The sequence below is a fragment of the Podarcis melisellensis genome (genome assembly GCF_964234715.1).
Source record: "Podarcis melisellensis genome assembly, chromosome: 2".
In the NCBI taxonomy this organism is placed as follows: Eukaryota; Metazoa; Chordata; class Lepidosauria; order Squamata; family Lacertidae; genus Podarcis; species Podarcis melisellensis.
This window is the reverse complement of record NC_138529.1, coordinates 103,091,151-103,110,076: the sequence shown is the minus strand read 5'-3', so window position 1 is coordinate 103,110,076 and position 18,926 is coordinate 103,091,151. Positions and strand designations below refer to the sequence as shown.

At 49.1% G+C, this 18,926-nt stretch overlaps 1 protein-coding gene across 1 annotated transcript in view; it reads left to right on the top strand.

Annotated features, from left to right (window-relative positions):
• Nucleotides 1–18,511, top strand: part of QARS1 (glutaminyl-tRNA synthetase 1) — a 30,714-nt gene extending 12,203 nt beyond the window's left edge. Inside the window, exons 9-24 of the mRNA XM_081901756.1 lie at nt 884–969; nt 2,119–2,205; nt 2,984–3,083; nt 3,707–3,785; nt 3,886–3,994; nt 4,702–4,832; nt 5,621–5,713; nt 6,664–6,801; nt 7,897–7,984; nt 9,104–9,250; nt 9,355–9,459; nt 12,229–12,321; nt 13,958–14,085; nt 15,759–15,825; nt 17,186–17,311; nt 18,299–18,511. Of these exons, the coding sequence (XP_081757882.1) occupies nt 884–969; nt 2,119–2,205; nt 2,984–3,083; nt 3,707–3,785; nt 3,886–3,994; nt 4,702–4,832; nt 5,621–5,713; nt 6,664–6,801; nt 7,897–7,984; nt 9,104–9,250; nt 9,355–9,459; nt 12,229–12,321; nt 13,958–14,085; nt 15,759–15,825; nt 17,186–17,311; nt 18,299–18,349 (1,628 nt within the window). The 3' untranslated portion in view covers nt 18,350–18,511. The remainder of the gene's footprint in view (nt 1–883; nt 970–2,118; nt 2,206–2,983; nt 3,084–3,706; nt 3,786–3,885; nt 3,995–4,701; nt 4,833–5,620; nt 5,714–6,663; nt 6,802–7,896; nt 7,985–9,103; nt 9,251–9,354; nt 9,460–12,228; nt 12,322–13,957; nt 14,086–15,758; nt 15,826–17,185; nt 17,312–18,298) is intronic.
• The last annotated feature ends 415 nt before the right edge of the window (nt 18,512–18,926 follow it).

The following is an 18,926-nucleotide window of genomic DNA, read 5'->3' as shown; positions in this document are numbered from 1 at the left end:
ACAGGTGCACAGATATGCATACAGTGGTACCTTGGGTTAAGTACTTAATTCGTTCTGGAGGTCTGTACTTAACCTGAAACTGTTCTTAATCTGAAGCACCACTCTGCTGCCATGCCACTGGAGCACAATTTCTGTATAGTGGTACCTTGGGTTACATACGCTTCAGGTTACAGACTCTGCTAAACCAGAAATAGTACCTCGGGTTAAGAACTTTGCTTCAGGATGAGAACAGAAATTGTGCAGCAGTGGCACAGCGACAGCAGGAGGCCCCATTAGCTAAAGTGGTGCTTCAGGTTAAGAACAGTTTCCAGTTAAGAACGGACCTCTGGAACGAATTAAGTACTTAACCCGAGCTACCACTGTATATAGAAACTAAATCACCGCAGAATTTAAAACAAAACAGTAGCAAAACATCATCATAGCACAATCGGCTTGGGCAAAATTGCTGTGGCCTTTCTTGTGCTTTTGAGTGTGGACCTGGACCCCTGCTTCCAAATCCTGCTCTGATGGAGACGCTGCTTATATTTAGGCTTTCGGTGGCTTATCTCTTGTAGGTGGAGTTTGCTTCACTTGCCACCAGGCGGCACCCAACAGCACCTGACTCTGCCAAAAAACGAGTGCATTTGGGGGTGGTAGGTAGGGAAGATCGCTTATGAAGCCACAACCCCACATTGCTAAGCCCCACAAACCTGGGCAAATGATCAACTAAAGAATGACAGTGAATCAACTTTAATGCAAAATTATCACGGTTCTGCGACTGGTGTGTTTTGTTCCTTCTGGGCACAGAGATTTGATTTTAATGCAGAAGACTACTCAGCCGCCACTGCCTGCAGTTTGCTGATTTGCATACCGTGTGCTGATCATGTCCCTTATACCTTTCCAGGTGAGAACTACAAAACGGAAGGCTACGTTGTCACACCCAACACCATGAACTTACTGAAGCAGCATCTGGAGATCACAGGCGGACAGGTGCTCTTGGGGGGGGGGGTGGAGACCTTCCATCCTTCTTCCTTCAGGAGGCTGGGTTCACAGAGCATCTGATCCCCGTAACTTGCATCTCTCAGTCCCTGTGAAACCTTGTGCCCCCCGAGCTGCTGTTATGGCAAAACCGAGACTTGGGGAAGCAGTGAGATGCCACAGATTCATAGCTCTAGCAGGCATAGGACAAGGGTGTCTGTGCATGGGAGCAATTTCCAGGTGCCAATTTCGAGGTGCCAGATCGGCATTTTCCAGGTGCCAGATTTACTCTTTCCTGCCCAGCAACAGTTTCCACTGGAAGAATAAATCTGATGCCAATCATGTGCAGGTGAACAAGTGTTCGCCTTTGCGAAGGTTTTTGAGAAACAGCAGAGACCTCTGTTTTCCCTGGTCCTCACTTCCTTGGCGGTGAAGCTGCTGTTTTCCATGTCCTAAATCCCTAAGGGTGTACTGTGCATAATGAGAGGGACCAGAAGCCCTGCAAATGAGGCCTCGTAGACAGCCAAATTCTCTTCCCCCAGCCTTTAGCGTGTATGTGATGTCAAGTTGTAAGAAAAGAGGACACAGCCATGGTTGCTTAGTGAGCTGGATGTTGCTGCAGACTCCTGCAGGGTCCGCTGTGGTCTAAACCACCGAGCCTCTTGGGCTTGTTGATGAGAAGGTCAGCGGTTCAAATCCCCATGACGGGGTGAGCTCCAGTTGCTCGTTTCCAGCTCCTGCCAACTTAGCAGTTCAAAAGCACGGCAGTGCAAGTAGATAAATAGGTACTGCTGCGGTGGGAAGGTAAACGGCGTTTCCGTGTGCTCTGGCACTTGTCACGGTTCTCCGTGCACCAGTAGTGGTTTAGTCCTGCTGGCCACATGACCCAGAAGCTGTCTGAGGGCAAACGCCGGCTCCCTCAGCCTGAAAGCGAGATGAGTGCTGCAACTCCATAGTCGCCTTTGACTGGACTTAACCATCCAGGGGGTCCTTTACCATTACCTTTTTACCTACATTTTTGTCATAGCTTATGATCCAGAGGGGGGGGCCCTGCCCTGGCCTTTGGGTGGGGCTGGGTGTGGGGTGTCTTTGAGGTTTTGAGGAGGAGACTGCATCCAGAGAGATCTCCGTTAACTGCATTGAAAATGTCTTCTGCCACAGGTGCGCACTCGGTTCCCTCCAGAGCCCAATGGCATCCTGCACATTGGCCACGCCAAGGCTATCAATTTTAACTTCGGCTTTGCCAAGGTGAGAGACCGGTCACTTTTCCACACTCTGCCCTGCTGCAAACTCAGCTTTTTGCTGAACTGGGGTTGGGGTGGAAGGCGATAGTGAGTGGGGAGGGACAGCCTCATCTTCATCTAGCGATGTGTGTGTCATTTTTTCAAAAAGATAGGCCCCAAAGTGGCTCGTAGCATATAAGAACATATGATAGATATATAGGCCAGAAGACATAACAGTAGAATTATATGTACCTTGTTTGAAAGCACACATTTATTAATTTGCTTCAGTGTTTTATACATTGTTAGTGTGCACTGTACTCCCTACATGTTAAATTGAAGTTTCAAATGGGAACATGTTAATTCTACTTATTTATTTTTTGAGGTAACATCATTTTTCTCCATTTTCATCTTTAAACTGTTTTAACACATTTGCGCTGAGCTATATCTTTGTTCACATTAAAGCATATGACGTGCAACTATTACATAAAATTAAAACTAAAAATTGAACAGTGAACACTCAGATAAACATTTCCGAATATATCGACCAAGTTGCGTCAAAGTGTGTGTGTGTGTGTATTTCAGCATTATTACAGATATGAAATTATATATAGCAACGTGCATTGCTTAAATTGTCGGCCATAAGGGAAAGGTATTTTCTGTCAGTAATGATTAGAATTTAAAGGGATTTGTAGGAAGAGGGGAGGGAGGGGAATGACAAAATGGAATTACTTTTAGGTTGACGTCTTGCTGCTGAACTCGTGGGTGGCTTAATTGTACTGCTTAATTTCTCTCCCCACAACCAGGCAAATGGCGGGATTTGCTTTTTGCGGTATGATGACACAAATCCTGAAAAGGAGGAGGAGAAGTACTTCACAGCCATCAGGGACATAGTGGAATGGTTAGGTATGTGCCTCTTGTGCTACAAAATGTGGAAATGTTGCCTGGGCGAAAGAGAGCTCTGTCTCTGGGTGGGCCAGGTGGGTGGGAGGAAGGCTGTTGGCTTTGTGGACCCCATGCTAGGTTGACACCAGTGCTTTCCTTCTAGAAAAACAGATGCCAGTACACAGTTACAATCAGTGCCACAGTTTTAACCAGTGGCTTCTCTTCTCTTTTGTTTATACCCCAGAGTGGTGGGGTATAAAATAATAATAATAATAATAATAATAATAATAATAATAGCGCTGGTACCCTCAGAAAAAACAACCACTGGTTAGCCCAATTTGCACCATGGTGTGAAGCTCAAGTGCAACAATGAGGCCCTTACGGATGGCTTGTTTACATGAAGCTTTTAGGAGTAGCAACAGCTTGTTTACACCAGAGGAGCCTGCCTGATCAGGCAGCCAGGAGCCTGCCTGATCAGGCATCTAGTCCAGCATCCTGTTCTCACAGTGACTGATCTGATGTCTGAGGGTGGGTTTTGGGGAGTTGTTGCCCTAAGTCGTGGGCCTGAGGGGAGCGGTGGGGACTGGGCCAAGTATGGCATGAAGGGGGCACACTTTCTTATGACCTGGCCTTATTTCCCCCAGGATACACCCCCTATGCGGTGACGCACGCCTCCGATTACTTTGACCAGCTGTACACCTGGGCGGTGGATCTCATCCGGAGGTGAGGAGGGTGGATGCTGAAAAGGGGGAAAGGGTTAACACCTGACCACAGGTTCATTCTTCCTTCTCTTGTGACTGGTTGTGTCCTTTCCCTCCCTCAGGGGCCATGCTTACGTTTGCCACCAGAAGGTGGAAGAAATCAAGGGACATAATCCGCCTCCTTCTCCATGGCGAGACCGGCCGGTCGAGGAATCACTCCTGCTTTTTGAGGTACTCCTGTTTCATGTGGGCTGTCTAGGGTGGCTTCCCCTGCTAGAGAATTCAGCATTCTCGGCCTTGTCTGTTTGGGTTTTTTTTGAAAACCACCACCACAACAAGTTTCTAGCCCTCATGGTTATGCCTGTAGTAATTGATGATGGCTCAGAAAATTATACAGGTGTGCTTCCAGCAATCAGAATCCTTATTTTATACACCTTTCTCCCTGCCCTCCTTAGATGGCTATTATCCTTTGTCCTAATCTGGGGGTAGCCAACATGGTGCTACAACTCCCATCAGCCTTAGCCAGCGTGGCCCATGGTCAGGCATGATGGGAGTTGTAGTCCAACCGATATCTGGAGGATCGCATGTTGACTACCTCTATCTGAGTGGCCCTTCCACTCAGTTTATTTCCTTTCATTACTGGTCAAAAACTCATTGAAATAACCGAATCTTGGAAGCAGGGTTAACTTTACAAAATAAGTTCAAAAAAATACGTCGCTCTGATTGCATTCCTTGGGCTTCATTGGCATGAATTTGGCATTTGAGGAGCAGCCTTTGTTGTACAGTATATACATGTGTCTGCCTGTAGAGCAGAGCAACCGGAAGGCTGCTCCTGACAGGGCAAAAACTGAGGTGGCAGAAGCTGCCGTTTTTTAACCTTGTGGTGAGTTTTCATGTCTGACTGGCTCAAAGCTCCAGTGTGGGTTCCTCCTCTGCAGGACATGCGCAAGGGGAAGTTTGCGGAGGGTGAGGCCACCCTGCGCATGAAGCTGGTGATGGAAGATGGGAAGATGGACCCTGTCGCCTACCGCATCAAATACACACCACATCACCGCACTGGGGACAAGTGGTATGCAAGATGGGTGTGTGTGTCTGGTGCGGGTACTGGAGGCTTGGGGTTGCTGGTTCAGAGATGGGCTAGGTGTTTCTGGCCCTCATTTTCTGTTGGGACAGATGGCTGTGCCATAGGGCTTAATGTGTGTGCAGCAGCCCCTCCCTCCCATCTGCTTAAGGAAGCCCTGCGTGCCCTGAAGAGAAACAGAAGTGAGGGAGACTAGGCCGGGGGGCACACGGACCACCAGGCCCTGACAGAACCATCCATTGCGGCGAGAAGCTTCCCCCGCCTTCCCGTAAAGACCTGCGTGCTCTGAGGGAAGGTGGAAGCGAGGGAGGCCCGGCCGAGGATGCCCCCATACCATCGGCTCCCAGTTGGCCCCCATGGGACTCTTGTCTCTTTACGTTTCATATCATGTGTCTGTTTTGCTGTTTAAAACTTACAAACCACCTCAGGGGCCTTGGCAAAATGGCGGCTCACAAATCCAGTAAACATTTTTGACAACTGTGGCTGGCGCTCTCGGATTTTGGAATGGGGGGAAGGGGGGGTGCTTCTGAATTTGGGCAGGATGCCATCCCCTTGGCTACAGTCGACCCTTGCTCTCCTCAGGTTGGAAGGCTGGCCTCTCCCCCAACCAGACTTAAAAGCAAGGGCACATGCCATGGTAGTGCGGTGGATCTGCAAGAACATTTTGAGGGATGGGGTTTATGGCTGGGTAGGCTGTGGGTGGAAAAAGAGTCGAGCTGCATAGAGGTGGGCTGGTTCTGGAGCTCTTGACCTTACAGCTGTACCCTGGGTTCCAGGTGCATCTATCCCACCTACGACTACACACACTGCCTCTGCGACTCCATAGAGAACATCACTCACTCGCTCTGTACCAAAGAGTTCCAGGCCAGGTAAGAGGCACAGAGTTCCTTGCTTGACTGGGACGTGGCTGAGACGCTCTCCTGTTGTGGGGAGCAACCACAGGCCTGTAGCGGAATCCCTTATCCTATGAGGAGAAATAGAACCCCAGATTTAGGAGGCTTGGGTTTCTATGGATGTAGACTCCTCATCTGTACAGGGCCAGAATCTGCCACTTGGATATCCTATCCTGAGGATTCTGGTTTTACCTCTAGTGGAACGCAAGCTTCTAGCCCTCATGGCAAAGGTGAAAACTAGATCTAATGGGCTTAAGTTAGAGAAGGGAAGATTTGAATTGAATGCTAGGGGAAATTTCTTGAGGATGAGTTCTGCAGTGGAACTAATGACCATTCCTTCAGTGGAGGCCTTTGAACAGAGGTCAGATAGTCGGCTGTCTGTCAGGGGCGCTCTGCCTCTGGATTTTCTGCCTTGAGCATGCAGCAGGATTTTAGTAAGTCCCCTGTGACTGGGTCTCTGTCCTGCTCTCATCCTGACCGCACATAATTATTTTTGCTCAAAAACAGGAGTCCCGAAAGCGAAACAAATTCTGCAAAGCTAGATAGCCACAAGCACGTAGCTGACGTCAGCCTGTCACAGGGGTGTGGAGTCTTAGGCCCAGGAACCAATGCGACCGCCTCAAAACTTTTTTTTGTCCAGCCCTCAGGACTCACCTCTGGCCACACCCCTCACTATCCGAGCTTTGTAATTTCATTGACTTTTTTTTTTTTGGCCTTGTTGAACTCCAATAAAACCTCTTGGCTGCATGTAAGGAGGATAGGGAAAGCTGTGTAACAGTGTAGAAAGCAGACTGAAGGCAAAATGCTCCACGTGCTCCTGTGACCAGTTTTGCCGCTGACCCTGGACTGCAGAAATGTGGCCCCTGGACTGCAGAAAGGTTACTTGCTGTTGCTCTGACAGCTGCTGCTCTCCTCTCTCTTGGCAGACGCTCCTCCTATTTCTGGCTGTGCAACGCCCTGGATGTCTACTGCCCCGTGCAGTGGGAGTATGGGCGCCTCAATCTCCTCTACACGGTGGTCTCCAAGCGCAAGATCATTCGCCTGGTAGATTCAGGGGCTGTCAGGTGAGGAACAGAGTTTGATTTTTAAAATGATTATTATTATTTGAAGTACTTGTATGCCACCTTTCAGGGCAAAGCACCACTGCCAAGGTAGTTCACGAAATACAATCGGCTTCAGACGCCTAACAGGAACGTGAGGCTCCCAAGTAATTTTATGGAACAATCCACTTGCAATATACCCTGAATGAGCTTCATTTTACCCATCTCTGGGCAAAATCTGTGATCCATCCCCAAAGTTGTTTCCAGCCCTTAATGCTGCCCCTCCCCACAGCCCTGGATTCATGTCCCTCCTTGAATGGCCCAGTGCTTCAGTCTGTGAAGTTTTGTTAGAAGAGTGGAAAGGGCTTTTGTAATACCCTTCCTGATATGGTGCGGAACCTGGTGCCTGCAGATGTCGTTGGACTACAGCTCCCATCATCCCTTGCCATTTAGCCGTGTTGCCTGTGGCTGGTGGGAATAGCACCTGGAGGGCTTTCTGAATGCCAAAGCCCTTCACATCTGGAGAGCCAGTGTGGTGTAGTGGTTAAGAGCGATACTCGTAATCTGGAGAACTGGGTTCGCGTCTCCGCTCCTCCACCTGCAGCTGCTGGGTGACCTTGGGCCAGTCACACTTCTTTGAAGTCTCTCAGCCCCACTCACCTCACAGAGTGTTTGTTGTGGGGGAAGAAGGGAAAGGAGAATGTTGGCCGCTTTGAGACTCCCTAGTGTAGTGATAAAGCGGGATATCAAATCCAAACATCTGCCTAAGAAGGCAGTAATTCAGCTGGAGGGAGGGGTCCTTTGCTGCTGCGTCCTCTCCCTCTGGCGGCCTCAGACATTTTAGAAGATCTGTAATCCCACCTTTTGATGTAAGGATCCTCAAAGTGGCTTATAGGATAGGAATCTAGCACATGCATACTTCAAACCCACCCATCCAAGCGGCCCTTAGCCCCTTGGTTGCTGGACAAGGCCCTGTTTCACTTCAGCGCTATAGTCCCAGGTGGGGGGGGGGGGCGAGGGGATACGTGCATGGCATGCTGGGAAGGAACTAGGCAGGTACGTTTTGGAGCAAGGCTTCTTTCTGCCTCTTGCCACTCACTGCTGCCGTTGCCATTCCAGGGACTGGGATGACCCACGACTCTTTACGCTGACAGCACTGCGGCGCCGGGGCTTCCCGGCAGAGGCAATCAACAACTTCTGCGCCAGGGTAAAGACATGTCCTTTGGGGTTCGGTGCAGCTCAGCCAAGGGGAAAGCGTGGGTGCCTCAATGCCATGGGGTGCTGGGTACAGAGTTCAGGCGCTGTTCCGGGTTTTGCTTGCGTGTCATGGAGCTTACACGCCACTTTTTCCTTTGGGGCATGGCGTGAGCAGCAGGACGCACCCCCAGCACCTTTGTTGTGGAGATGCTCCTCAGATACATGGCTTCAACGTGGACCTGACTAAGGAACCTCTTGGATTCCTGCTAAGCAGCCACAGGGTGCAACCTCTGTCTCCATGCCCCCAGAGGCAGCGGGGAAAAGTGCCATCTCCCTGGAGCCATATGAGCATTGGAGAGATTGGGACTGTGGCCCCTGAAAACGGCTTAAGTGTTGGCATAGGAACCGAGTCAGGCCATTGGTCCATCTAGCTCAGTATTGTCTGCCCTGATTGGTGGCATCTCTCTAGCATTTCAGGCAGTGAGTCTTTCCCAGTGCTGCTGGGGATTGAAGACAGGGCCTTCAGAATGCAAAGCAGATGCTCTGCCACTGAGCTACAGGGCGGCCATCTTCCCCTTAGAGCCGGGATGAAGAACCCCTGCTCCATGGGCCTAATCCGTCTTGTCAGACTTCTTAATCGAGACTGCCCCGCACCCCCTCCAAGCCGTGCCTCCTTCCCCCCGCCCTTCCTCTGCTCAGTGAGCTGATCATTCAAGAAGAGATTTATTCCCATGTCCTCAGATCCCTTTCTTTTCAGTTCCCTATCTCTGTGTGGAAGCCGAGCAGAGGAAAGTTTGTGAGTGAATGGGGTGTGTGTATTTTGGCACCTCCCACCACAAGTGTGTAGGCCTCCCCAATTCCCCTGGGGACCACTTTCCCCAAAGGGAGTTCAGCCCTTGGAGCAGCGGTTCTCAACCTGTGGGCCCCCAGATGTTGTTGGACTACAACTCCCATCATCCCTGAGCTCTGGGGTGATGGGAGTTGTAGTTCAGCAACATCTGGGGACCCACAGCTTGAGAAAGGCTGCCTTGGAGAAAGAGAGAGAGAGGACATGTTCCCCACCTCTTGCTTGGAGCTGGTGGGTTGACCTTTCCCTGTTGCTTGGCTCACTCCAACCTCTTCTCGACAGGTGGGCGTGACGGTCGCCCAGTGCACAATGGAGCCTCATATGCTGGAAGCCTGTGTGCGGGAGGTGCTGAACGAACAGGCGCCCCGGGTCATGGCCGTGCTGGAACCACTGTGCGTGACCATCGTCAATTTTCCCGCACCGCAGAAAGTAAGCCTGCGGCCTTTGCAGCGTGGGGGCTGGGTGGCTTAAAATCTAGGCCTCTCTTAGCACCCCCATCGAGCGTGCATCAATCCTTCCTTTCTTCCTTACAGACCTTAGAAATCGACGTACCCAATTTCCCCGCTGATGAGACCAAAGGTTTCCACAAAGTCCCCTTCCAGCCAACCGTCTATATTGAGCAGAATGACTTCCGGGAGGTGAGCCTGTGGATGGTGGGGGAGAGGCAATGCATTGAGGAAGAGAAGGAAGCTGATATTTGTGACGCTGGGGGCACAGATGGGCATGCTTCATCCTGCTGTAGGACTCTGGAGCAGATGAGGGATCATCTCTTCCTTGTTAGAAAGCGGGGTTTGTAAAATGCGTCAGCACAAAGGCTTTCTCTTATTTTAAAGGGACTTTGCTGTCTCCACCGATCCCTCCTGTATGGGACGGTGTTTTGGGGTATGTATCTTCAAGTTGCCCATAGTTCCTGGTGGTCTTGGCAGTCACCACTGTCATTTGCGGTTCCACCTTTTCTTTTTTCCAGCAATTTTGTGTAGCTTTTGCATTCTCTGGACGGCAGCCATGCCTGCACTGCAGATCACCGTATTTTTCGCTCTATAAGACGCACCAGACCATAAGACGCACCTAGTTTTTGGAGGAGGAAAACAAGAAAAACAATATTCTGAATCTCAGAAGCCAGAACAAGAGGGATCACTGTGCAGCGATCCCTCTTGCTGTTCTGGCTTCTGGGATAGTTGTGCAGCCTGCATTCGCTCCATAAGACGCACACACATTTCCCCTTACTTTTTAGGAGGGAAAAAGTGAGTCTTATAGAGCAAAAAATACGGTAATTCACTTCTCATGGTAGCGCTGGCTCCTCTGACTCGGAGAGTGTATTTTGAATCTCTCATTGGCTGTTTGTATTAGAAGTCCTTTGAATTATGGTGCTGGAGGAGACTCTTGAGAGTCCCATGGACTGCAAGAAGATCAAACCTCTCCATACTGAAGGAAATCAACCCTGAGTGCTCACTGGAAGGACAGATTGTGAAGCTGAGGCTCCAGTACTTTGGCCACCTCATGAGAAGAGAAGACTCCCTGGAGAAGACCCTGATGTTGGGAAAGATGGAGGGCACAAGGAGAAGGGGGCGACAGAGGACGAGATGGTTGGATAGTGTTTTTGAGGCTACCAGCATGAGTTTGACCAAACTGCGGGAGGCAGTGGAGGACAGAGGTGCCTGGCGTTCTCTGGTCCATGGGGTCACGAAGAGTCGGACACGACTAAACGACTAAACAACAATTAGAAGTCCACCTTGTGGCCACTTCTACTGGCCTGGACCATCTCTGCACGATCTTTTAAAAATACAGATTTTAAAAATTAGAACCATGCACACCAGAAAACGTCTTCTGGCACCCAAAGGGGCCCTGTTCATGTAGGTTGGCTTTCCTGCCAAAACTAGGCCTGGTGGTAGACAAGCTGAACCCCAGATCCATGTCCTTTGTGCTTGGACAGATTGGCAGCTTGTAATCGGCACCTGTCTTACTTGGGAAGATGCTCCTTGTCCAACAATACTACATGTGAGATAAAAAATATAAAAAATCACTTCACTGCCCAATATAAATGTTATACATTTATATGTTCCTGAGTGTTTGTATACACACACGGTTATATTATTAAAAAGTATGTTTTGTCATGCAAACACATTATAATGAGGCTTATTTTCACCCACCTCCCAGTCTTCTAAGGGCACATCTTTCCCTCTCCTCTAGTTTTCTGTCTGAGCTTCATTTGACAGTCTCTTAAACTGGAAGCAAATTGTTTGCCTTTTTCGTCTGCAATATCCATGTCCACTTGTACTAAGGGCTGTTGTCTGACCGCCCACACCAGGCTACATTCTGCAGGCACGTTAACCAGGTCATCACCTGGGCCAAATTTCACCAGGAGCCCTAACTCTGCCCCCTTCCTGTGATTGGTGACTCCTGAGCTATGACAGGATCTGCCCATACAGAGCGTTGGAACTGTGGGCAAAGAGTTCAGATGCCCATCTGATTGCTAGCTGTGCTGTTCTGGCTGAGGCCGCCATGCCCTGTGGAGTGATGCTTCTGAAGAAGCATCTCCACCACCATCATTCAGCCCGGGCACTGAGGTCCAGCTCTGAGGCCTTCTGGCAGTTCCCTCCCTGCAAGTGAGGTTACAGGGAACAAGGCAGAGGGCCTTCTTGGTAGTGGCTCCTGCCCTGTGAAACGCCCTCCCGTCAGATGTCAAGGAAATAAACAAGTATTTGGCTTTTAGAAGACATCTGAAGGCAGCCCTGCTTAGGACAGTTTTTAATGTTTGATGTTCTATCGTGTTTTTGATATTCTTTCCGCAGGGCTTGTAAGTCTGAGTTGTTCCGCCTGGCCTTTGGCTTGGAATCAACTTGATCCCCTTCCCCTCTTTCCTTTTTCCTTTCTCTTTCTGGGATGGAACTCCTATTTTGGGGACTTCCCTGGCTTTTTTCTGTCCCACGTAGGACCAGTCTGGATGGTTGGCCTTGGTGAAGATTTGACGTTTTCATCCCCAAAAAGTTTTTGATTTGAGTTTCTACTGAAATGAGGCTGCATTTTAATGTTGAATTTTAATCCTGCTTTTAACTTGTTTTTTGTATCAATTGTTTTTATACCTGGTGTTAGCTGCCCTGAGCCTGGGGAGGGCGGGATATAAATAAAATTTATGATGATGTTGATGATGGGAACTGCCCAGAGTGGCTGGGGAAACCCAGCCAGGTGGACGGAGTATAAATAATAAATTATTATTGTTATTATGGGGATGTCTTGAGAATAACTACAGGGAGCTACGTTGCAGATCCTTGCTATGAGGGAGGTGCCTGCCCCATAAGAACTGGCAATTTAGTACAGAACGTTTTTACATCCATGTGCCAGCAGATTGAAGTGATTTGATTCCCCTTGTTTGGTCTCCACTGACGTTGGCATCTCTTCCCTGCCAGGTGCCAGAGAAAGGTTACAAGCGCCTGGCGCCCGGCCAGCCAGTGGGTTTGAGGCACACGGGCTACGTCATTGCTATCCAGAGCATAATTAAGGTGAGTCTGCCGTGGCATCTCCTTACAGCCCTCTTACCGCAGCTCTGCAGCTATCCCTGTAGATCAGGGCCTAAGAGCTTCCCATAAAAGAAAACATCAGCTGTGGCACTCGGCTTAGATCAGCCACATGGACCATTCCAGCAGCTATGCTTACAGCTCTGTAAGACTCTAGCTGTGGCTCTGCTAGGTCTTTCTCCCAATTCGCTCCCTCCTTAGTGGTTTTTGTCTGTCTGCACAAGCAAGCGGTGAAATCTAATTCTTTTTTTAAAAAACAACATAGATCTCACACCTGTCTTTTGATCAAATAAACCTTGAGGTTGCTTGCAGTAGAAGAAAACAAAATAACACACACACACACCAGTTCCCTGGCTCTCCTCCATTGATTTCTGAAGCTTAAGTTGTATCTCTCTCGCTAAGGCTAGAACTACCCAAAGTTGTTGCAGGCACTGTGTGATTAAGCCCATCTGCCCCAACATCCTGTTCCTAGGTTACATTCTCCAGTTGAATATTTTGTCCCTGAGATTGGAGTAAAAGAGGGGGAAATCCATTTTTCTGCTGCCTATGCAGTTGCATGGGACGCGGGTGGCGCTGTGGGTAAAACCTCAGTGCCTAGGGCTTGCTGATCGCATGGTTGGCGGTTCGAATCCCCGCGGCGGGGTGAGCTCCCGTCTCTCGGTCCCAGCTCCTGCCCACCTAGCATTTCGAAAGCACTCCTAAGTGCAAGTAGATAAATAGGTACCGCTTTATAGCGGGAAGGTAAACGGCGTTTCCGTGTGCTGTGCTGGTGCTGGCTCGCCAGAGCAGCTTCATCACGCTGGCCACGTGACCCGGAAGTGTCTCCGGACAGCGCTGGCCCCCGGCCTCTTAAGTGAGATGACCACAGTTGCATAAACCAGTACTATTACTATGAGGAGTTATCTGCAAGAGCACAGCAGGGCCTTCTCTGTGGTGACCCTATAATTTTTTCTAAATGAAATTCTGCCGAGCCCAAGTCTGTTTATTGGCGTTTTCCACCCCCACTCCATGCTTTTAAAAGAAAGTGTTGTATGTCCAAACATTTTCTGGCGTTTGATATATTTTTGCGGCCTGATAATTTTGCTTTTGGTTCCTGTTGGACTGTGATTTTGATGAATAGTGTATTGAAGCATTTCATATTTGTAAGTTTCTTCTGTGTCCTGTTGAAATAGCTTATATGTGTGGCAGATCAGCTCTGAATCAACCTTTTTTTGGGGTGGGGGGGTCATCCTGCAGTTGTTGAGCAGCCATAGAATCCTTTTTTCTTTCTCTCTGATATGAAGAAACAACCAAAATGTCTTTTGATTATGAGGCAGAGTGTGGAAAATAATTTTTTGACTTCTCTGCAACTGGCCAGATAAGCTAGCGCCAGTCAGTTAAAGGGAACTGCAATGAACTTTTAGGGAGATACAGACATGGATTTGAGGTCTGGGCTCATGCAAGAGCAAGTGAGCTGGTCGTCGCAAATTCATTCCCTTCTTCTGTGCTGAGCAGAAGAGATGAGGAAGGCAATCTGCTCCACATTGCAAGGGAGTGTTTTGGGAGAGGAGCTAGATGCCCGAAGCATGATGGCAAAGTGGCTGGGTGGCCGCATGGAACTGACCTTCATATCCATGCCTAGGACACCAATGGACGTGTGAAAGAGCTAGAGGTGACCTGTACAAAGTCAGAGGCAGCAGAGAAACCCAAAGCCTTTATCCACTGGGTGTCAAATCCTCTCGTGTGTGAGGTTCGACAGTATGAGCGACTGTGAGTATTAGGATCGCTTCGTCTTTGCAAATCTGTTGTTTGAGAAGGCTCCCCATGTGCCTCGTGACCTTGGATCTTATTATTCCTGGGAGGAAGACTAGGCAACAGGGGTCAAAACCACTTCCTTATCTTGTCTCTCTCCTCCCCTGGGTTTAGCTCACAGAGGCTATATACTGTATTCAAGCATTGCATAGTGGTGTTATGTATTCAAAGGCAGGTTGACAGAGCTAGGTACCAACACTTTTTGAGTTTATCTTGAAACACCATCTGTTTTAATCAAACTTATAACTATATCCGAAAGGGGGGCAAACTTATAACTATATCCGAAAGGGGGGGGTGGTTCTGGGGAAATTGATTATACCGTTCCAATTTATTTACTTGTTTCCTTAGGGAATTTGTACGCTGCTCTTAGGACTATTCTTTCGAAGCAGCTCAAATAACTAAAATAGTTCTAAAACTCATAAAGACAGAGACAGCAGAGCTTGCCAGCCATGTTTGGAGCTTCAGGATCCTGTACACGGCTGGTTTGCTTCTCCATTTGCAGGGGTAGCAAAATAAGCCAAGAAGCCATAGCTAACCATAGTTTCCTGTTACGTTCAAACTGGGAAACCATGGTTCTGAACAAGCCAGGAACCACAGGGCAATTTTAAACCATGGCTTCAGATTCCAGCTTGCTTGAAAAACATTAGCTACCATTTCCCAGTTCTGACTACAGTTAAATATGGATTCCTGGTTGTTTGCTCAGTTGCGTGAAGGGAGCAGCGAAGTAACTACGCATAGACGTAGCCTGATTAAACCACGATTCACTAATCTGTACTCAGCCATAGTAAAAGTCAGGTTTAAACCGTGCAGAATTCCTGTGGAATTCTGGGTAGTCTGGGCAAAAAGAAAGCCATCTGGCACCAAAAAGACTTCAGTGCCTCAGAAGTCTCCAGGGGAAGGAGGGGGGAGGTGTTCCAGATGCTACGGCTGAAAGAAGCCTAATACTGGAAAACACACCCACACACCCTATGTAGGGCCTCTGAAGATGGTCGTCATGTTTTATCCTTGATATTCAGACAGATTCATAGGGAAGTAGGGCAGTCTTGGAGGGCGCTGGGCCCAAAGATATGTAGGGCTTTCAAAGTTAAAACAAGCACCTGGAAATGAATTGGAAGCCAGTGCAGATCTTCATAGATTGGCAAAATAAGACTTCCGGCACTAAACTTGGCAGAGAAAACCCAAACCGGCAAGGCTAATTGCCTCCCGACCTAAAGCAAAGTGTCTCCGCTGCATCAGCCTAGTAGCTAATGGGGGAGTTTACATCAAGTTTGTCAGCTGCCCCATTACAAAAGAGGAGTTTCTCCCCGAGATAACAGTTTTGCTGTTGCTTCCTGCCAAGTCAGGGTTGAGATGAGCTCATTGAACATGGGCTGGACCTTCTGTGAGGCTGGCCGTCTGCATTGCCCAGCTTTCTCCATTCAGTGAGTAGACTTGACACCATAGGTAGAAGTAACATCGAGCCCAAGAAGGACTTGGCTCATTCCCCAGGGCCTACAGAGAGCATCTGGAAGAGCCATGCTTAGGATACAAGAGTGCCATTGGCCGGCCTGTGCAGCAGAACCCTCTTGTCTTCTGTTCCGGCAGCCGAATCTCACCCTCAGTGTAACTATAAACCTTTTTTTGGCTTGCAGGTTCCTGCACAAGAACCCCGAAGACCCCGCAGAGGTGCCACAGGGTTTCCTGAGTGATGTCAATCCTGTGAGTGCTGAGCCCAGAAGAGTGTTTTATTATTATTAATGCCTTGGACTAGGGAAGACAGAAGGAGGGAGGAGGAAGAGGTAGAGCTATGTTGGGAGAAAGAAATGGTGTGGCTTGAGAAGCAGGGGGTACTCAATTTTTATTTTTTTTAATGAAAAAGTAGAAAATTGCAAGAACAAGAAGGCATCACATTCCATTATATAATACGACAAGATTAAAGGAGAGGAACAGGAGGGCATAAAATATTAGAAATTGACGTTTTTATTATTATTAAAAGGTGAGGTTAACAATGCACAAAGAAACTGCCAGGGAAGCATCTCATTGTACTAACAATGTACACCTTGCTAAGGAGTTTTGTAAGGTGGTTCCTGCTAGGCCAACACCTTCTGTGTGTGGGCGTGCAATTTGGTAGGAGGTATAAGTGAATCACGGGACGCGGGTGGCGCTGTGGGTTAAACCACAGAGCCTAGGACTTGCCGATCAGAAGGTCGGCGGTTCGAATCCCTGCAACGGGGTGAGCTCCCGTTGCTCGGTCCCTGCTCCTGACAACCTAGCAGTTTGAAAGCACATCAAAGTGCAAGTAGATAAATAGGTACCACTCCAGCGGGAAGGTAAACGGCATTTCCGTGCACTGCTCTGGTTCTCCAGAAGCGGCTTAGTCATGCTGGCCACATGACCCGGAAGCTGTACGCCGGCTCCCTTGGCCAATAAAGCGAGATGAGCGCCGCAACCCCAGAGTCTGTCACGACTGGACCTAATGGTCAGGGGTCCCTTAACTTTACCTATAAGTGAATTGGAGTGTGCGGATCAGGGTGCGCCTGCCAACCTGGGCATCTCCTCCCAAGCAAGCCATGCAAAAATTGGTGAAGGCAGGTAACCACAAGAGTTCATGCGCTGCACCTGTGAGTAGCAGGGCCGGCCCAATACACTTCGGCACCTGAGGCAAACTACAAAAGTGCCCGCCTCCATTCTGGGCCAGGGAAGAAGGGATGAGTGAAGATCTACATTGGGAACAAGGGCAGGAGAAAGAGGCTGCTGTAGAGGCAGCATGGTGGGGGCTTCCAAGGAGGCAGCAGATCCGGTCTCACGCCATCACTGCCACCGTGGCAGCAGCAGGTAGCGCGTTCCTTGGAGGCCGGATCTGCTGTCTCTGTGGATCCCGTTTCCTGAGGTGATCACCTCACTTTGCCTTCTGGGTGGGGCGTCCCTGGTGAGTAGAGAAAAGTACTGTTACATATTTTAATCAGCAGGGCTAAAGACTCTTTGGCCTGCCCATCTGAGAGAAGTTCTGTTGCCTTGTTTTAGTCTTTCCTGCCCGCTCCTTTCCATCTTTCTCTCTCTGTTCTCTCTCCCATTCCAGAACTCACTCTCTGTGATTGAGGAGGCTCTGGTGGACAGGTCTGTGTGTGGGGCCAAGCCTTTTACCAAATTCCAGTTTGAACGGCTTGGCTATTTCTCAGTCGATCCTGACAGCACGGGTGCAAAGGTCAGTTCCCAAAAGGTGCAAAAACATGGAAGGGGTTTTTTCCCCTCCCCCCCCCCATTCAAATGGCAAGGAAAGGAAAATTCAGCTGCACGTGAGGGATAACTTCTTGACAGGACGAGCGGTTGGGCGGTGAAACAAACAGACGGCTTTGGAAGATGTCAGACTCTCTCCTTTGATAGAGGTTTTCAGCCAGAGGTTGTATGGGGCCTTCTGCCAGGGATGATATACCAGTAGAGGGAACCTTTGACTTTCCAGGTGTTGCTGAACTACAGCTCCCATTGCTGCCAGCCGCGTTGCCACTCTTGCTGCAGCTGACGGGAGTCGTTCAGCAATGTCTGGAGGGCCAAATGTCCCCCGGAACCTGCCTTTGAGCTTCCTTCTATCTCTTAACGGTTCCTGTAAAGGCCTAAAGGTCAGAATAATAATAATAATAATAATAATAATAATAATAATAATAATAATAATAATTATAATTTATTTACGGTATATCCCGCCCTCCCCAGCCGAAGCCAGGCTCAGAGCGGCTAACAACAATAAAATGATACACATTCTAAAATCATTTCATTATAAAATTAATTCAAATCAGATTAATGGCAACCAATTGGGCTAGAGTTATGTGAGGATTGCCAAAGAAGGGAGTCAGGCTGTGCCCTGGCCAAAGGCCTGGTGGAACAGCTCTGTCTTGCAGGCCCTGCGGAAAGATGTCAAATCCTAGTCTCTTGTGGCAGAGCGTTCCACTAGATCGGAGCCACAGCCGAAAAAGCCCTAGCTCTGGTTGAGGCCAGCCTAACCTCTCTGTGGCCTGGGACCTTCAGGATGTTTTTGTTTGAAGACCGTAAGTTCCTCTGTGGGGCATACCAGGAGAGGTGGTCCCGTAGGTACGAGGGTCCTAGAGAGAAAAGCCGCTCTCTAAAATGGGAGGTGATGGGGAGGAAGAACTTGGCTGGCAAAGGACTCTTGCTAATGTCGCTTGCTTCCCCCCTGCAGCTTGTGTTCAACCGGACGGTGACTCTGAAGGAGGATCCTGGGAAAGTGTGATGATGCTTCTGCAGGCGGTTTCTCACCTTGCCCCAAGTTGCTCAGGAGTCACGTTCTTCCCCTGCATGGCAGGGGGTGATGGTCGCATGCAGCACCAGCACAGTTGCCTTAACATGCATCCTGGTTTCAGATCCATCACATCAATAAAAGGGAGCCTCTTTATGTTTTCCTGTGTTATTGGCTATTGCATGCAAGGGTGTGGGGGTGTGGGGGGGGGTGTACACTGATTTGAATCTGCAGGTTCAAAGAATATTTATTGCCTTTCTGAAGTGGGGCTGCAAACTAGAATTATGATTCCTCCCCTTCAATTTCTTGGTGCTCGCCCCACACCTGACGGGTGTGTTTGGAGAGGGGGGCATGTCGTGGAGAGAGTCCTGATGGCCAGATAAGCCACATCCGATTCTGGGCCTCTCCACACCTCCTCAAGCCAGAGTTTCCCACAGAAGTAAGCTTCTAGCTGGGTTGTATGTTTAGGACTAAGGATGAGGCTACCACCCACACTTAGATGGGGCTAAAGAGTTGTCCTCATCTCCTTCAGAGATTATTTCCAGCTCCCATCCCTCCTGGCAGTCTTTCC